Source organism: Balaenoptera physalus, assembly GCF_965194825.1.
Source record: "Balaenoptera physalus genome assembly, chromosome: 2".
Taxonomy (NCBI): Eukaryota; Metazoa; Chordata; class Mammalia; order Artiodactyla; family Balaenopteridae; genus Balaenoptera; species Balaenoptera physalus.
In genome coordinates this window covers 27255297-27274171 of record NC_138883.1, presented here as the reverse complement: position 1 = coordinate 27274171, position 18875 = coordinate 27255297, and the positions used below count along the sequence as shown (strand labels likewise).

At 38.2% G+C, this 18875-nt stretch overlaps 1 protein-coding gene across 18 annotated transcripts in view; it reads left to right on the top strand.

Annotated features, from left to right (window-relative positions):
- Positions 1-18875, top strand: part of TTLL5 (tubulin tyrosine ligase like 5) — a 302833-nt gene that overhangs the window by 12788 nt on the left and 271170 nt on the right. For 17 of the 18 annotated variants that reach the window (XM_082451545.1, XM_082451547.1, XM_082451552.1 and 14 more), the window contains exons 4-5: positions 7695-7777; positions 9490-9596. In XM_082451545.1, the coding sequence (XP_082307671.1) occupies positions 7695-7777; positions 9490-9596 (190 nt within the window). The remainder of the gene's footprint in view (positions 1-7694; positions 7778-9489; positions 9597-18875) is intronic. The other variant, XM_082451549.1, reaches the window with a different exon arrangement.

The following is an 18875-nucleotide window of genomic DNA, read 5'->3' as shown; positions in this document are numbered from 1 at the left end:
GCATTTACTAGCTGTGAGTCTTGTGCAATCACTTAAACTCTCTTAATCCATTTCATTATTAGTAAAATGGAGATAATAGCTACCTTGCAGGCATTGTAAGAATGAGATCACTAATGTTCAGCACACAGTAGGCATTCAAAACTTGTGCTGCTTACTCTATTTGTTGAACAGGATCTGCTCTACTTTGAGATGACTTTAAGGTCTGTCCTTGCCCCATAATAAGCCAGAGTTCAAAGGACGGTGAGCGCCTGCTTCTGGGATTTGAATTCTGCTTCTTCCCCAAGGGTCGGTGGTGTTCTAATCCCCTCAGCAAGTTGCTAGGTTACCACTTAAAGGGACATGGTTCATTCATGTTCTCTGACGCTGGAGTCTCTGAAGATTTACTAACATTTGCTGAGAATCTCCCACTAAATATGATTAGAGTCAAAACATCAAAGGTGCGTAAAAACAACAGAAGTAAATAATCCGACCCCCCAGCATACTTCTTTTGGTTTGTTTGTCACATAAATGAATCCATGTATTCTGTGACGATAGACCCTTCCTTTTTAGAATACCTAATAACATTTATTGGAAATTAGCATCCATCAATGTAATCATGCCATTATTCAAGCAATCACTATTTTCTAGAACCTATAAGTCTTTGGATTATTTTCCTGTACATCTTCCTGTGTTTAAGGAAGAAGCCACTAAACTTTGTTCTCAAACTCTGTTTTTGAATTTTCTGTATATTCCCAATTCCTTGAGGTTTAATAATTTTCTTCACCTTCCTTTATGAAAAGAACAATTTGAATGAGTTTTGTTAGTTGCTACCTCAGATTTCAGAATTGTTAAACACTCTTGGTCTATTTTTTTTTTTTCTCTCTCTCTCTTAAATAGCTGACATAGATCTGCTCAGATCATAATACTGAGTTAAATCCCCTTGAGAAGTGTATCTGGGGCATTAGTTATCTTCTGTTGATCTTAGAGTGTTAGATTCCAACCTTGTTTTTTCTGTTATCTATTAAATGTTTCATTGAATTCACTGTTAATATTTTGGATACAATAAGATTTCATATGCTTTATTTGTGAAATATTCCAGGAGTATGTTTTTTTTCTCACCATATCCATGTTTTTTTCAAAATTGTGAATACTTTGAACATGTAAATGGGATTGCATTTTATTTTATTTTATTTATTTATTTTAAAGTATGTATGTATTTATTTATTTGGTTGTGCTGGGTCTTAGTTGCAGCAGGCAGGCTCCTTAGTTGCGGCTTGCCGGCTCCTTAGTTGTGGCGCGTGGGCTCCTTAGTTGTGGCATGCGAACTCTTAGTTGCAGCATGTGGGATCTGGTTTCCTGACCAGGGATTGAACCCGGGGCCCCTGCATTGGGAGCACAGAGTCTTAACCAGTGTGCCACCAGGGAAGTCCTGGGATTGCATTTTAGGGGCAACAGATATTTTCAATTTAATCTTTTCCTAGAATGAAGTATTCTGTATTTTGCCTCTGAATGTGTCTGTTTCATAAATTTGGATTTGTATAGACTAGCACTGTCCAACAGAAATATGATGTAAGCTGTATATGTAATTTTTCAGTAGCCTTATCAAAAAAAGTAAGCAGAAATAGGTGAAATTAATTTTAATAATATATTTTATTTAATCCAAATTATCATTTCCACTTTTACTCAGCATAAAAAAATCGTTATGATATTTTACATCCAGTGTGTATTGTACACTTTTAGTACATCTCCATATGGTGCAAAATTTTCATTGGAAGCATTTGGTCTGTATTTAGATTTCATAAATGTTATAGTTGAAATTGTAGTCAATTCCTATGTTCAAGTTGTTCCAGACAAGTTTTCCAATAACTGAATTGAGTATCAGTTTTAAAATTGAAATTAGAATTTGTTAAAGTTAAATAAAATGAAAAATCCAATTCCTTTGTCACAGTAGTTACATTTCAAGTGCTCAAGTTACATGTGGCTAGTGACAGCCATATTCAACTGTGCACGTAAGGACCCAGTTTTCTGACAGTAAGGCAAAGATACACTGTGTTGCCATCGAAGGGGTTATTCTTGTATTCTAAAGTCAAAAGAATGTCAGTGTTATCTTCATTCTAGTTTCCCATGCTAGTTTGGACCAAACCCCTTAGGGCACTTCACCACTTCCTAGGTGCTTCTGTGCTGACAGATTATTGGTTCCTTGATTGTCTTTACTCTGCTACAGTCAGTCCTGGAACTTGCCAGGGGTCCTAGTTCTTCAGATTGTCTCCTGCGATGCATGTGAGTTGTTGAAGAGGAAATTCTACAGTCTCATAGTGGAATTGATGAGATGCGTGTGTGTTCAGAGGCTTAGATGTTGGGTGTTTTGCAGTTTGCTAGCAGGACCGTGCCCTGCCTCTTGTTTTTTTATGGAAGAAAACATGGTGAAGGTGGTTCTGTCATGAACAGTTGAACAGGTTCAGTTTGTAGTTGCAGTTCTCCATTTGACCCTCGCTAGGGAGAGGGAGCCCAGGCTTACCAGCTATTTCAGGAGAAACCTAGAAATCTAGATTTTTATGTGACTTCTTCCAATCTTAAAAGTTTAGCAAGTAATTCAACTTTATACTGAAAACACCACGAGGGATGGACAAACTGTGTCTGTAGGCTGGATTTGGCTCCTGGGTTACCATTTTATAATCTCTGGTCTAATATGTGCTGGTAAGCAGCATTACTGGTTGTAGGGCCATTGGACACAGAGCATGAATGTGGGGTAAAATCCCTATAGCAGTCACAGTTGCTTTCCATCATTCCACCCTGCCTCTCTCTCACTTCCCTTTTAGAACATGTTCAGTGTATCTGAGTTGGGTTATAGTTAGTTGGTTTGGATTAGAAGTAAGTGGCCAGGGACTTCCCTGGGGGCACAGTGGTTAAGAAGCCGCTGCCAATGCAGGGGACACAGGTTCGAGCCCTGGTCCGGGAAGATCCCACGTGCCGCGGAGCAACTAAGCCCGTGCACCACAGCTACTGAGCCTGCACTCTAGAGCCCCCAACCCACAATTACTGAGTCTGCGAGCCACAACTACTGAGCCTGCATGCCACAGCTACTGAAGCCCGCACGCCTAGAGCCCGTGCTCCTCAACAAGAGAAGCCACCGCAATGAGAAGCCCGTGCACCGCAACAAAGAGTAGCCCCCGCTCGCCTCAACTAGAGAAAGCCTGCGCGCAGCAAGGAAGACCCATCACAGCCAAAAATAAATAAATCAATAAATTTATTAAAAAAAAAAAAAAGAAGTAGGTGGTCACTGCTTACATACCATGAGAATCAGGTCTGCCACTGAGCACAGTGATGACTGCATTTTACTTCTATATTAGGAGAAGTAGGAGAAAGAGTATTAATAGCATTCTTATTTTTTAACTTGCTATATAAAATGTATAATTTACTGTGTATTATACTATGTATTTATATATGTATTAGTAGCTATTTTACTATGTGTTTACTTTTTTACTATATGAAAATTTTTTTCTATGTATCAGCAAGCTTTCTTTTTTCGGGGGGCTGTACCATGCAGCTTGCGGATCTTAGTTTCCCAACCAGGGATTGAACACAGGCCACAGCAGTGAAAGCGCTGAGTCCTAACCACCGGACAGCCAGGGAATTCCCATATCAGCAAGCTTCCCTATTCTAAAAGCTCTACGTGTATTAACTGATTTAGTGCTTTTAACTACCCTGTGAGATAAGTACCTTTGTTATCAACCCCATTTTATAAGTGAGGAAATTGAGCATAGTGAAATTAAATAACTTATTTAAGACAGCAGGCAGGAAGTAGTAGAGCCAGGATTTGAACCCCGGCAGTTTGACTCCAGAGACATACTCTTTCTTTTATTATTCCCCTTCTCCCCCAGTCCCCACGTAATCATTCTCTACTTTTCCACACACCTGACCAATCATCTTCTCCGTGGCCTGGGGCAAGCACTGCAGAACAGTCAGAGAATCGGGTGCAGTCCTGGTCCCCAGCAGTTGATGAGACTTTGGCTTTTTATGTGCAAAAATGGAGCTGTCAGTGATCAGTTATCATAATGAAAAAGACCTGGTTTTCTGAACATTTTATTTAAAGAAATAAAAAAACCGTCTGGCAAGTTATAAGTATAGTACAATGAATTCATGTATACTATTTCCTTGCTTTCACCAGTTATTAACATTTTGCCATGTTTGCTTCACCCTTCTTTCTCTCTCTGGACCATTTGAAAATTAGTTCACATACTTCAGACCTAAATACCTTATTCAACACGTTTATCCTAAGAACAAGGGCATCCTCTCTATAACCACAGTACACTGATGACACTCAGGAAATCTGTCATTGCTAAAACACTCTTATCTAATATACAATCCCTGCCCAGATTTCCTCAATTGTTCCAATTTTGTCCTTTATCTTTTTTTTTTTCTTTCAAATCCAGGATCCAATCAGAGATTGCATTTAGTTGTCATATTTCTTTAGTCTCCTTTATATCTACAACCATTTACTGGATTTTTTTTTTTTTTTTTTTGGTCTTTCATAACATTGGCATTTTTAAAGATTCCAGACTAGTTGCTTTGCAGATGTCCTTAAGTTTGGGCTTGTCAGATTGATTCCACATGTTTAGACTAAAAGGGTTAAAAAAGGTTGAAAAAGGTTAAAAAGGATAAAAAAGTTGAAAAAAATTTGTAGGAATATCATTTAATGAAGTCATGTCCTCAGTGTATCACATTAAAAAGCATATGATGTCATTATATTGCATTACTGGTGATGACAAGTTTGATCATTTGGTTAAGATAGTGTTTACCAAAAAAAAAAAAAAAAAAAAAAAAAAAAAAAAAAAAAAAGATAGTGTTTACCAGATTGCTTCATTGTAAAGGTGCCCTTCTCCTTTGTTATAAGCATTCTCTGGGGTGATATTTTGAGATGTATGAATATCCTATTCTCCAGTAGTCTCTCACTGTTGGTATTCACTGATTCTTGTCTGAATCACTTACTATTGCAGTTTTTGTAAAATGGTGATTTTCTATTTCAGTTTTTCCTTCTACATTTATTAGCTGGCTTTTCTGTAAAGAAGAGCTTTCCCTTCTATGCGAAAGTAATAGTCTCCCAAAGATGTCTACCTCCTAGTCCCCAGAACCTGTGAAAATGTTACCTGACTTAGCAAAGCGGAATTGAGGTCATAGATGGAATTAAGGTTGCTAATCAGCTAACCCTTAAGATAAGGAGATTCTTCAAGTGGGCCCAATGTAATTATAGGAGTCCTTTAAAATAGAAGGAGACAGAAGAAGAGTCAGACTGATGCAGTGTGAGAAGGACTAGACCTGTCATTGCTGGCTTTGAAGATAGAAGAAGAATAGGGGCAGCCTGTAGAAGCTGGAAAAGGAAAGGAAGTGGACCCTACCCAGAGCCTATAGAAAGGAACGCAGTCCTGCCAATGCCTTGATACACTTGTATTGGACTTCTGACCTAGAAAACCAGTAGTATACCTTCTCACTTTCTTATCAGTGTGGATTCATGGGTTGTTTTCTTTCTTATAAGTGAGTTAAAATCTTTTCCTGTCAGTATTCATTTTTATATTCAGATTGCCTCAAATTTGGCCTTGGGGAGCCCCTCCAGGATCCTTGCGACAGGTTCTCAGTCCTTGTGACTGTCCTCTTTTTTGGCATAGCAAGATATTCCACACCTGTTCTGTACTTTCCTTCCTCAACTTGCAATCAGAACACAAACTCCTTTTTTTATCTCTTTTTAAGTGTATTATGTTCATATATCTCCAAAGATGGAATGTGTCCTGGATTGAGCTATCTTACAATCTTAATGAATATACAGTTGAGCAAAAGAATAAGAATAAATTAAAATTTTCATAAGTAATAAACGTAAAAGTAAAAAAAAATCAATTTCTTCATAATATGAATTGAGCGTTTACAAAATTAATTGGTTCATTTATCCATGGTTGAATATTGCTTATTGCTAGAATGAAACAGGGTTCAGCTAATTTCTCTTTCTTTTGATTGTTTTTTTAGAGGTAAGCTTTAGGAAACCTTAGAACACGAACTCTTGAGCAGTGCACTGTGCTGCTTCTTACATTAAACTCTGCACTGTTTTTCTTATAAAAATATTGCAAAGACAACATAATAGTGATTGACCATTGGGAAAACCTTGTAACTGGGCTTCAAAGTTTGCCGCAAGAATGAGAAGTATGGAGTGTCTGGCCTTATCATTCCAGTCCTCCTGTGTCTGCTTGGCATGGCGTTCCTGCCAGGGCTGGGCAAGTAGCAGCAGGGATTTACGAATATTTTCACGTAAAGTTATAAAACGAAATGCTTATCTTTGACTGTAGAGGCTGAATTTTGTTCCGGAGCCTGTCCATAAGTTTCTGTATTATACTCACTCAGAAATGGTTCAGTATGCAGTCCTTTAAAAAAATCGTTCTGTAGAATTCTTAGCTAACAGTTTATAGTGATGCGTAGAAAGAGATTGAATGTAATGTGCCAGAGAAAACTTTAGTCTTTGGGGATATGTAGAAACCTCACATGATTACAGACATTCCTCTTAGACAGGGGTCACAAGCACAGAATGCTCTCAGGGGCCTGGTAGGAGATAAGAATGAGTGAAGCAGGTCAGGTGGGGACGGTGCTGAACTGGACAGCGCAGGCCTGTCCTGCAGGGAGCACTTGCACTTCTCTGGTTGACTCTTGCCTTGCCAGAGAGAGAGCCCAGGGTTGCCAGGGTTTTCAAGAGAAGTCCAGAAATCTAAATTTTTATATGAATTCCTCCAATTTCAAAAGGTTAACAATTAACTCAATTTTATTTTTAAAGCACAAGGAGGAATGAACAAACCATGTCTGCAGATTGGTTTTGGCCCTCGTGTCAGCAGTTTATAACCTCTGGTCTAAGATATGCTGGTAACCAACATTGTTGCACATGAGGGCTATTTAGAACGGCGTTCTTAGCCTTTTTGGTGCAGTGGGTGGCGTTGGCAGTATGGGGAAGCTTATGGGTCTCTTCTCAGAATAATGTTTTTTAAGTGTATTTTAAAAATACATAAGACTACAAAGAAAATAAATTGTATTGAAGTGTAGTTCTCAAAATATTTTTAAAAACCAAATTTGTGATATGTATGCCTTTTATTAGTACATTAAATAACATGATCTAGTGGTAGGTCTGTTCACTGCCATAATTTTTAAATACTGTGGGAGTAAGTGATTTTTTTTGGCCGTGCTGCGCAGCTTTCAGTATCTCAGTTCCCGACCAAGAATTGAACCTGTGCCACGGCAATGAAAGCCTGGAGTCCTAACCACTAGGCCACCAGAGAACTCCTGAGAATAAGTGATTTTTTGAGATAACTGTAACAACTGTAAAAGAGTGTTAGAATACCTGACATCTGTTGGTGGCAGGGTCACAGGCATTGCTAATACTATTCTCCTTTGTTGCCTACATTCCTAATTGAAGGTAATGTTAAATTGGAACTAGAATTTGGTGAAAACAAGGATGTCATTCCTCCCCTGCCCGCCCCCATCCATGTTTAGTGACAGCCAATGAATCTCAGGTTTAGGACCCTTGGTACAAAATAATCCTCAACCTACTTATAGTAGCCTAAGGATAGCAGTATAGTGTTATTGAGTGTAATTAAGCCAGCCACCATCTTACAGTTTATTTCTTTTATTTCTTTCTCTATAGTTAACTTTCTGGTTACTGAACTTGATTCTACGTTTTTCTTTAGAACGTTATCACTTGTCTTACAAGATTGTACGAACAGACAGTCGCCTGGTTCGCAGCATCCTGACAGCCCATGGATTTCATGAAGTAAGCTCATTTTTACTACCTTACCTTATCTGCTCAAAAGCTGAAAATCCTAGCCACCTAACTGACTGTCAGCTAACAGGGCCAGCTCTAGAAAGTACACGGGACCACTCCTTAGTGATGATGTAGAACTTGCATTGACTTTCTGAGTCACTTTACCAATTTTTCCTTGAAATACATGGAAAACATTTCCACAAGATTTTGTGGGGGTTTTTTTTAGGGAAAAAAATTTTTTTTTCCTTGCTGTGTTTTTAGGCATGGGCTAGAGGCAGAGTTTCCCATAAGGAATTGTCTAATACCCAATTAAACCTCTTTGATTACAAGCAACAGAAACAGACTCTGCCCAACATAAACCAAAAGGGATTTATAGTAAAGATGTACATAGAACGGCTAGCAGAACCAGAGGAAAAGCTGAAAAAGCAGACCTTTGGAAGAAGAGAGAATGCAATAGCTCCAGGGATCTGGCAACAGAAGTCTTCAAGACCACCTTTCCTGCTGTGGAATGAATCGACTGCATTCATTGTCCTTGTGCCTTTCTCTGCTCAAGAAGCATATTCTGGAGATAGAATGATTGGCCTAGCTTGGGTCAAGGGTCCACTCCTTGGGGGAAGGGAGGGGCAGGTGATTGCCAGGTCCTTTAAAACCAAGGAGTATGTTATTCCCAAAGAAAATTGGGAAAATGGGGATTTGACATCAAAAGGCAAAGGCAAATATGCTGGATGGACTTCCACTGTGGATATTTTGAGACATTTGATAAAAGTCTGGTTGCTCGCTTCTTATCCTAGGTTGAGGTATGAAGTAGACATTTTGAGGAAGTTCTGATACCAGTTTATATACTGTCTTTGTTGCTGTTTTATTTCCAGGGCTTAACATGGTACCTGTCACATCAGAGGCAGAGAGTACATAATTGTTGAATGAATGGACAAATGAATTCTAATGAATGAATGAATTAATTCTAAGTTGGTTTGCTACTATAAGGTTTTAGATCTGATCATCACTTTATACCCAGCATCTGCAAGGATATAAGGACAGTCTGAGAAGGGAGTTTTGGGGTTGGGTCCTCATCTCTCACTTTGATATGCAAGAATATTTAGAGATATCATGGACTTCTATAAAAGGATTAATTCTACTTTTTGCATGTGGTACTTGTCCAACTCTCTCATTCTTTAAACTTGCTTATCCCTCTGTTCTGTACACTCAGCGTTTGTCTTACTAGGCTCACATCCTAACTGGCCCGCCCCTGTGAGTGCTCTGTGGATGAAAAATCTCTATGACTTTTTACTTCCATCATTCTTCCAGGGACTGTCTCTGGTGTTTCTTTTTTTTTTTTTAAATAAATTTATTTATTTATTTTTGGCTGCGTTGGGTCTTCGTTGCTGCGCGCGGGCTTTGTCTAGTTGCGGCAAGTGGTGGCTACTCTTCGTTGTGGTGCGCGGTCTTCTCATTGCAGTGGCTTCTCTTGTTGTGGAGCACGGGCTCTAGGTGCACGGGCTTCAGTAGTTGTGGCACGCGGGCTCAGTAGTTGTGGCTCACGAGCTCTAGAGCGCAGGCTCAGTAGTTGTGGAGCACGGGCTTAGTTGCACCGCGGCATGTGGGATCTTCCCGGACCAGGGCTCAGACCCGTGTCCCCTGCATTGGCAGGCAGATTCTTAACCACGGCGCCACCAGGGAAGTCCCTCTGGTGTTTCTTATCTTGTCTTTTTATCTGCCCTTAGGTTCACCCAAGCAGCACTGACTATAACCTAATGTGGACAGGATCCCACCTGAAGCCCTTTTTACTTCGCACCCTCTCTGAAGCACAAAAGGTTAATCACTTTCCCAGGTAATGCTCTTGTAGCTACTTTGCTCCATTTAAAGGTACCTGACATTGAGGCATGTAGCCAGCAGAGATAATTAACATCCTTTAAAAAAAAAAGAAGTCTGTGATATAGGGCAGCAGTCTGCAAATGAAACTGATGTGTTCACATCCCTGGACATACCTGAAGACTTTGCAAGGAGTCTGTAGGATGGATGGTTTTAAAATACACTACTTCTGGATTGCAAATCCCATAGATTCTCTTTCCTAAAATTGAGCTGCTTGTGAGCCCCTCATGTGGATAGGTTCTCCCTTCTCACCTTCTTTTTCATAGTTACTGTTTTTTCCCTTTATAAAAGAACGGCCCACCTAGAATCTTAATATGGTGCATTGTCCTGGGGTGTAAAAATTTCAAGGGTTGCAAAGAAAGGAACAAAAATATTGGTGTTTAATTCAGGTAATAGCATAACAAATCTTTTTGCATGATAATGATTTCCATTTCTTTGCTTTTAACAGAATTGAAGAAGGACATAATCAAGTTGTCAGCTGATAGATCATTAAATATAAAAGTTAAAGATAGGTCATCTTGTGACTTTTGACATATAATTAGAAAAGAGTTCAAAGAATTGAATGATATTGCTATATTAAACTTCTGCCAGTCTCATTGGTTAACGTCAGCCTAGAGAGGCAATATTGCCTAGTGGCTAGAAGCACGGGCTCTGTAGCCAGCTAACCTGGGCCCAGATCGCAGTTCCGCTGACTGATCTTGGGCAAGTGAGCTTTCTGAGCGTCAGCTTCCTCATTGGTAAAAAGAAGGTACTAATGACACACACTTTGTAGGACTATCGTGAGGATTTAATAAGTGCTTAGAACATCACATGCCTTCCACATAGTAAACACTATATAAGTGTTAGCTATTATATTTGTGAACAAGGTTTCTCAGTGTTTACATCTATAAAAGAGAAAATAGGAATAGAATTGATGCTGAAACCCTGCATTATTCTAGCAGTGCGTAATTTTCAACTATGGAGAGATACATGACCTATTGGAGAAGAGGGCAGCTAATCTCATCTGTCTAATGAAGAGATGCAAATCTAATAGGAATTTTCTTATTTGCTCAGTGGTTGAGTTATATTTTATTTCCAGGACTTATGCCCCAGGTACTCACTCAGGCTAACAAGTTTTGTTTTCAGTCACTTCAAATACTTGTCTCCTCATTTTTTAGAAACGAAGGCTCTTTCTTGATTATTCAATTCTACTGTCTTATACTCAGTCAATGGGTATAAATACCCAGCCTATGCTGTCTCTAATGTCAAATAGTTTCTTCATAATCTTAGATAAATGTATATTTTGAATCTTTATAACAAGTTCCAGTGTTATTTTATGTCTGAGCTTCATGGGCAGAAAATAATTTAAACTTTATTTTCTTCCTTACTGCCTGGAAGATGTGGATTTGGTTTTCTAAATGTGTGACTGGGTGCTTGAAGTGAATCAGATGCAACTATTTTAAATAGGTATTTAAACAGTCTTAAAATAGCTCACAGTAGAGGCTGCATTCCTAATTCCTGTTAGTAGTATATTATTTATTTCAATAGTTTTTGAACTATTTCTGTAGGTGTATAGGAATTCCACCTCAATTTGGACTCAGTCAGTATTAATAAATTTTAACCTATATTTTCTTCACTTCTCTTTGAATGTGTTATACATGTATGTTTGGGAATATTAATAATCCATTACCTAAATGCAGTATACTTTGTGGCTTCTGGTGCTATGTATTTTCTAAGAAAATACATAGCACCAGAAGTTAGAAGTCTTTTTCAATCCAAAGACTTCTAACTCACATGCAAGAGGAATGCAAACACTTGAAATGTTTCCAATATTATTGTGTACTCTTTTTATGTAATTTTTTATTTTAAATAATTTTAGACTTTTAGAAAAGTTGCAAAAATAATATAGAGTTCCTATGTGCCCTTTACCCAGTTTTCCTAATGTTAAATCAGTTATAACCATAGTATAGTTATCAAAATGGAGAAATTGATGTTAGTATAATGTACATTTTAATAAAAATTTATAATATTTACGGTGTTTTGATGAATTGTGTACTATGTTCTTACAATGATAGGTCAATATATGTATAACAAGTACAGCCTTATGATCACAGGAAATTAAAAAATATTAAACATAATTTGTATACATACTTTCATTGTAGAGAAGGTATAATATAATATAAAAGACTTACAAGCATTAAATATGTTCTGTTAGGCTAAGCTGTTCTTTGGGGGAAATGGAATTGAAGAAGTAAAAGCAAAAGTGAATTGGGGGATGTCTGGGTGGGAGTAGGCGAGGCTTCTGGGGTGCTGGGAATGGTCTGTGCTCAGTGGTGTTCACACAGGTGACCAAAATTCATCGTGCTTTGCAGTTGTGATTTGTGTACTTTCCTGTTTATACGTTACTTTCAGTAAAAAGTATAGTATTGTAAAAAGTGAAAAATTTACCGACAAAAAGAGCCTTTTCTTTTGTAGTACTTTTAAAATGTACAGTGGCTAGTGAATCCTGATGTTATTTAGGTTCCCTTGAATATACTTAAAAGGATACTGTTATAGTTTTATTTTAAAATTATATTTGCCATTCATTGGATCCTTTGGAACATTTTAAATTTATGATGAAAAATCTTAGATGCCAACTAAGAGGATACATAGTTTCCCAAAATTTGTATCGGGAGTACCAAGCAAAAATGTTTGGAGACCACTAATATTGGGTAACTGTAGGAGAATTTGTTGTTTCTCTTATCCTCTGGTTCAGTGTTTCCTTTTTTTTTTTTGATTTTGACATACCGTTGCATTCAAGAGTTTATTTTATTTATTTAAAAAAAATTTTTTTAATCTCTCTTTTCTTTTTTTTTGGAAATTTTGAATTTTATTTTATTTATCTTTTTATACAGCAGGTTCTTATTAGTCATCCATTTTATACACATCAGTGTATACATGTCAATCCTAATCTCCCAATTCATCACACCACCACCCCCGCCCCAGCCGCTTTCCCCCCTTGGTGACCATATGTTTGTTCTCTACATCTGTGTCTCAGTTTCTGTCCTGCAAACCAGTTCATCTGTACCATTTTTCTAGGTTCCACATATATGTGTTAATATACGATATTTGTTTTTCTCTTTCTGACTTACTTCACTCTGTATGACAGTCTCATTAGGTCCATCCACGTCTCTACAAATGACCCAATTTCATTCCTTTTTTATGGCTGAGTAATATTCCATTGTATATATGTACCACATCATCTTTATCCATTCGTCTGTCGATGGGCATTTAGGTTGTTTCCATGACCTGGCTATTGTAAATAGTGCTGCATTGAACATTGGGGTGCATGTGTCCTTTTGAATTATAGTTTTCTCTGGGTGTAGGTGTATGCCCAGTAGTGGGATTGCTGGGTCATATGGTAATTCTATTTTTAGTTTTTTAAGGAACCTCCATACTGTTCTCCATAGTGGCTGTATCAATTTACATTCCCACTAACAGTGCAAGAGGGTTCCCTTTTCTCCACACCCTCTCCAGCATTTGTTGTTTGTAGATTTTTCTGATGATGCCCATTTTAACTGGTGTGAGGTAGTCATTGTAGTTTTGATTTGCATTTCTCTAATAATTAGTGATGTTGAGCAGCTTTTCATGTGCTTCTTGGCCATCTGTATGTCTTCTTTGGAAAAATGTTTATTTAGGTCTTCTGCCCATTTTTTGATTGGTTTGTTTGTTTTTTTAATATTGAGCTGCATGAGCTGTTTATATATTTTGGAGATTAATCCTTTGTCCGTTGATTTGTTTGCAAATATTTTCTCCCATTCTGAGGGTTGTCTTTTTGTCTTGTTTATGGTTTCCTTTGCTGTGCAAAAGCTTTTAAGTTTCATTAGGTCCCATTTGTTTATTTTTGTTTTTATTTCCATTACCCTAGGAGGTGGATCAAAAAAATATCTTGTTGTGATTTATGTCAAAGAGTGTTCCCCCTATGTTTTCCTCTAAGAGTTTTATAGTGTCCGGTCTTACATTTAGGTCTCTAATCCATTTTGAGTTTATTTTTGTGTATGGTGTTAGGGCGTGTTCTAATTTCATTCTTTTACATGTAGCTGTCCAGTTTTCCAAGCACCACTCATTGAAGAGACTGTCTTTTCTCCATTGTATATCCTTGCCTCCTTTGTCATAGATTAGTTGACCATATGTGCGTGGGTTTATCTCTGGGCTTTCTATCTTGTTCCATTGATCTATATGTCTGTTTTTGTGCCAGTAGCATATTGTCTTGATTACTGTAGCTTTGTAGTATAGTCTGAAGTCAGGGAGTCTGATTCCTCCAGCTCCGCTTTTTTCCCTCAAGACTGCTTTGACGATTCGGGGTCTTTGTGTCTCCAGACACATTTTAAGATTTTTTGTTCTAGTTCTGTAAAAATTGCCATTGGTAATTTGATAGGGATTGCATTGAATCTGTAGATTGCTTTGGGTAGTATAGTCATTTTCACAATATTGATTCTTCCAATCCAAGAACAGAGTATATCTCTCCATCTGTTTGTATCATCTTTAGTTTCTTTCATCAGTGTCTTACAGTTTTCTGCATACAGGTCTTTTGTCTCCTTACTAGGTTTATTCCTAGGTATTTTATTCTTCTTGTTGCAGTGGTAAATGAGAGTGTTTCCTTAATTTCTCTTTTAGATTTTTCATCATTAGGGTATAGGAATGCAAGAGATATTTGTGCATTAATTTTGTATCCTGCTACTTTACCAAATTCATTGATTAGCTCTAGTAGTTTTCTGGTAGCATCTTTAGGATTCTCTATGTATATATCATGTCATCTGCAAACAGTGACAGGTTTACTTCTTTTCTGATTTAGATTCCTTTTATTTCTTTTTCTTCTCTGATTGCTGTGGCTTAAACTTCATAAACTATGTTGATCAATAGTGGTGAGAGTCGCAACCTTGTCTTGTTCCTGATCTTAGTGAAAATGGTTTCAGTTTTTCACCATTGAGAACGATGTTGGCTGTGGGTTTGTCATATATGGCCTTTATTTGTTGATGTAAGTTCCCTCTATGCCTACTTTCTGGAGGATTTTTATCATAAATGGATGTTGAATTTCACCAAAAGCTTTTTCTGCGTCTGTTGAGATGATCATATAGTTTTTCTCCTTCAATTTGTTAATATGGTTTATCACATTGATTGATTTGCCTATATTGAAGAATCCTTGCATTCCTGGGGTAAGCCCCACTTGATCGTGGTGTATAATCCTTTTAATGTGTTGTTGGATTCTGTTTGCTAGTATTTTGTTGAGAATTTTTGCATCGATGTTCATCAGTGATATTGGCCTGTAGTTTTCTTTTTTTGTGACATCGTTGTCTGCTTTTGGTATCAAGGTGATGGTGGCCTCATAGAATGAGTTTGGGAGTGTTCCTCCCTCTGCTATATTTTGGAAGAGTTTGAGAAGGATAGGTGTTAGCTCTTCTCTAAATGTTTGATAGAATTTGCCTGTGAAGCCATCTGGTCCTGAGCTTTTGTATGTTGGAAGATTTTTAATCACAGTTTCAATTTCAGTGCTTGTGATTGATCTGTTTATGTTTTCTATTTCTTCCGGTTCAGTCTTGGAAGGTTGTGCTTTTCTAAGAATTTGTCCATTTCTTCCCGGTTGTCTATTTTATTGGCATAAAGTTGCTTGTAGTAATCTCTCATGATCCTTTGTATTTCTGCAGTGTCAGTTGTTACTTCTCCTTTTTCATTTCTAATTCTGTTGATTTGAGTCTTCTCCCTTTTTTTCTTGATGAGTCTGGGTAACAGTTTATCAATTTTGTTTATCTTCTCAAAGAACCAGCTTTTAGTTTTATTGATATTTGCTATTGTTTCCTTCATTTCTTTTTCATTTATTTCTGATCTGATCTTTATGATTTCTTTCCTTCTGCTAACTTTGGGGTTTTTTTGTTCTTCTTTCTCTAATTGCTTTAGGTGTAAGGTTAGAGTGTTTATTTGAGATTTTTCTTGGTTCTTGAGGTAGGATTGTATTGCTATAAACTTCCCTCTTAGAACTGCTGTTTGCTGCATCCCATAGGTTTTGGGTGGTCATGTTTTCATTGTCATTTGTTTCTAGGTATTTTTTGATTTCCTCTTTGATTTCTTCAGTGATCTCTTGGTTATTTAGTAGGTATTGTTTAACCTCCATGTGTTTGTATTTTTTACAGATTTTTTCCTGTAATTGATATCTAGTCTCATAGCATTGTGGTCGGAAAAGGTACTTGATACGATTTCAATTTTCTTAAATTTACCAAGGCTTGATTTGTGACCCAAGATATGATCTATCCTGGAGAATGTTCCATGAGCACTTGAGAAGATAGTGTATTCCGTTGTTTTGGGATGGAATGTCCTATAAATATCAATTAAGTTCATCTTGTTTAATGTATCATTTAAAGCTTGTTTCCCCTCATTTATTTTCATTTTGGATGATCTGTCCACTGGTGAAAGTGGTGTGTTTAAGTGTCCTACTATTCTTGTGTTACTGTCGATTTCCCCTTTTATGGCTGTTAGCATTTGCCTTATGTACTGAAGTATGTTGGGTGCATAAATATTTATAATTGTTATATCTTCTTCTTGGATTGATTCCTTGATCATTATGTAGTGTCCTTTGTCTCTTGTAATAGTCTTTATTTTAAAGTCTATTTTGTCTGATATGAGAATTGCTACTCCAGCTTTCTTTTGATTTCAATTTGCATGGAATATCTTTTTCCATCCCCTCACTTTCAGTCTGTATGTGTCCCTAGGTCTGAAGTGGGTCTCTTGTAGACAGCATATATACGGGTCGTGTTTTTGTATCCGTTCAGCGAGCCTGTGTCTTTTGATTGGAGCATTTAATCCATTTATATTTAAGGTAATTGTCGATATCTATGTTCCTATTACCATTTTCTCAATTGTTTTGGGTTTGTTTTTGTAGGTCTTTTCCTTCTCTTGTGTTTCCCACTTAGAGAAGTTCCTTTAGCATTTGTCGTAAAGCTGGTTTGGTGGTGCCGAATTTTCTTAGCTTTTGCTTGTCTGTAAAGGTTTTAATTTCTCTGTCGAATCTGAATGAGATCCTTGCAGGGTAGAATAATCTTGGTTGTAGGTTTTTCCATTTCATCACTTTAAATATGTCCTGCCACACCTTTCTGGCTTGCAGAGCTTCTGCTGAAAGATCAGCTGTTAACATTATGGGGATTCCCTTGTATGTTATTTGTTGCTTTTCCCTTGCTGCTTTTAATATTACTTCTTTTCTATTTGATTTTTGATAGTTTGATTAATATGTGTCTTCGTGTGTTTCTCCTTGGATTTATCTTATATGGGACTCTGCACTTCCTGGACTTGATTGACTATTTCCTTTCCCATATTAGGGAAGTTTTCAACTATAATCTCTTCAAATATTTTCTCAGTCCCTTTCTTTTTCTCTTCTTCTTCTGGGACCCCTATAACTTGAACGTTGGCGCATTTAATGTTGTCCCAGAGGTCTATGAGACTGTCCTCAGTTCTTTTCATTCTCTTTTCTTTATTCTGCTCTGTGGTAGTTATTTCCACTATTTATCTTCCAGGTCACTTATTCGTTCTTCTGCCTCGGTTATTCTGCTATTGATTCTTTCCAGAGCTTTTTTTTTTTTTTTGGGCCGCGTTGGGTCTTTGTTGCTGCATGTGGGCTTTCTCTAGTTGTGGTGAGCAGGGGCTACTCTTCATTGTGGTGTGTGGGCTTCTCATTGCGGTGGCTTTTCTTGTTGTGGAGCACAGGCTCTAGGTGTGCGGGCTTCAGTAGTTGTGGCTTGCAGGCTCTAGAGCGCAGGCTCAGTAGTTGTGGCGTAAGGGCTTAGTTACTCCATGGCATGTGGGATCTTCGTGGACCAGAGCTTGAACCCGTGTCCCCTGCATTGGCAGGCGGATTCTTAACCACTGCGCCACCAGGGAAGCCCCTTCTAGAGAGTTTTTAATTTCATTTATTGTGTTGTTCATCACTGTTTGTTTGCTCTTTAGTTCTTCTAGGTCCTTGTTAAACGTTTCTTGTATTTTCTTCATTCTATTTCCAAGATTTTGGATCATCTTTACTGTCATTACTCTGAATTCTTTTGCAGGTAGACTGCCTATTTCCTCTTCATTTATTTGGTCTGGTGGGTTTTTACCTTGCTCCTTCATCTGCTGTGTATTTCTCTGTCTTCTCGTTTTGCTAAACTTACTGTGTTTGTGGTCTCCTTTTTGCAGGCTGCAGGTTCGTAGTTCCCATTGTTTTTGGTGTCTGCCCCCAGTGGGTAAGGTTGGTTCAGTGGGTTGTGTAGGCTTCCTGGTGGAGGGGACTGCTGCCTGTGTTCTGGTGGATAAGGCTGGATCTTGTCTTTCTGGTGGGCAGGACTGCAGCCAGTGGTGTGTTTTGGGGTGTCTGTGAACTTATTATGATTTTAGGCAGCCTCTCTGCTAATGGGTGGGGTTGTGTTCCTGTCTTGCTAGTTGTTTGGCATGGGGTATCCAGCACTGGAGCTTGCTGGTCGTTGAGTGGAGCTGGGTCTTAGCGTTGAGACGGAGATCTCTGGGAGAGTTCTTGCTGATTGATATTACGTGGGGCCGGGAGGTCTCTGGTGGACCAATGTCCTGAACTCGGCTCTCCCACCTCAGAGGCTCAGGCCTGACACTCGGCTGGAGCACCGAGACCCTGTCAGCCACATGGCTTTTGGGAAGTCTGAGGTCTTCTGCCAGTGTTCAGTAGGTGTTCTGTAGGAGTTGTTCCACATGTAGATGTGTTTTTGATGTATTTGTGGGGAGGAAGGTGCTCTCCATGTATTACTCCTCCGCCATCTTGAAGGTCCCCTAAGCCTGGTTCAGTGTTTCTAATTCCTTAATGATAAGCATCACTAGGGGTAGTTTACATTCATAGGTCTTACTGCAGATTCAAGGAATCACCATCTCCAGAGAAGGTGTATATTTAAAAAGCACCTTCTAGGTGCTTAATCTTTCTAGGTAAATGTATACCTAGAAAGTTATATATTTTAAAAGCAATGAGGTGATCTGTATCTCAGTCAAGTTTGGAAATTACTGATCTAGACTAAATCACTGTTACATTGTGGTCTCTGGACCATCTGTACCAAAATCACCTGGGGCCCATGTTTAAAATGTAGAACCCTAGACTTCATCCCAGAATTTTGAGAGATGTGACCCTGGAACATTTGTTTTTAAAGAAACTCTATAGGTGATTCTTATGTACACTAAAATTTGAGGACCTCTGCTCTAGATCTGAAGAGGACAGTGGGTAAGAAAGAAGTATTGGTGATAC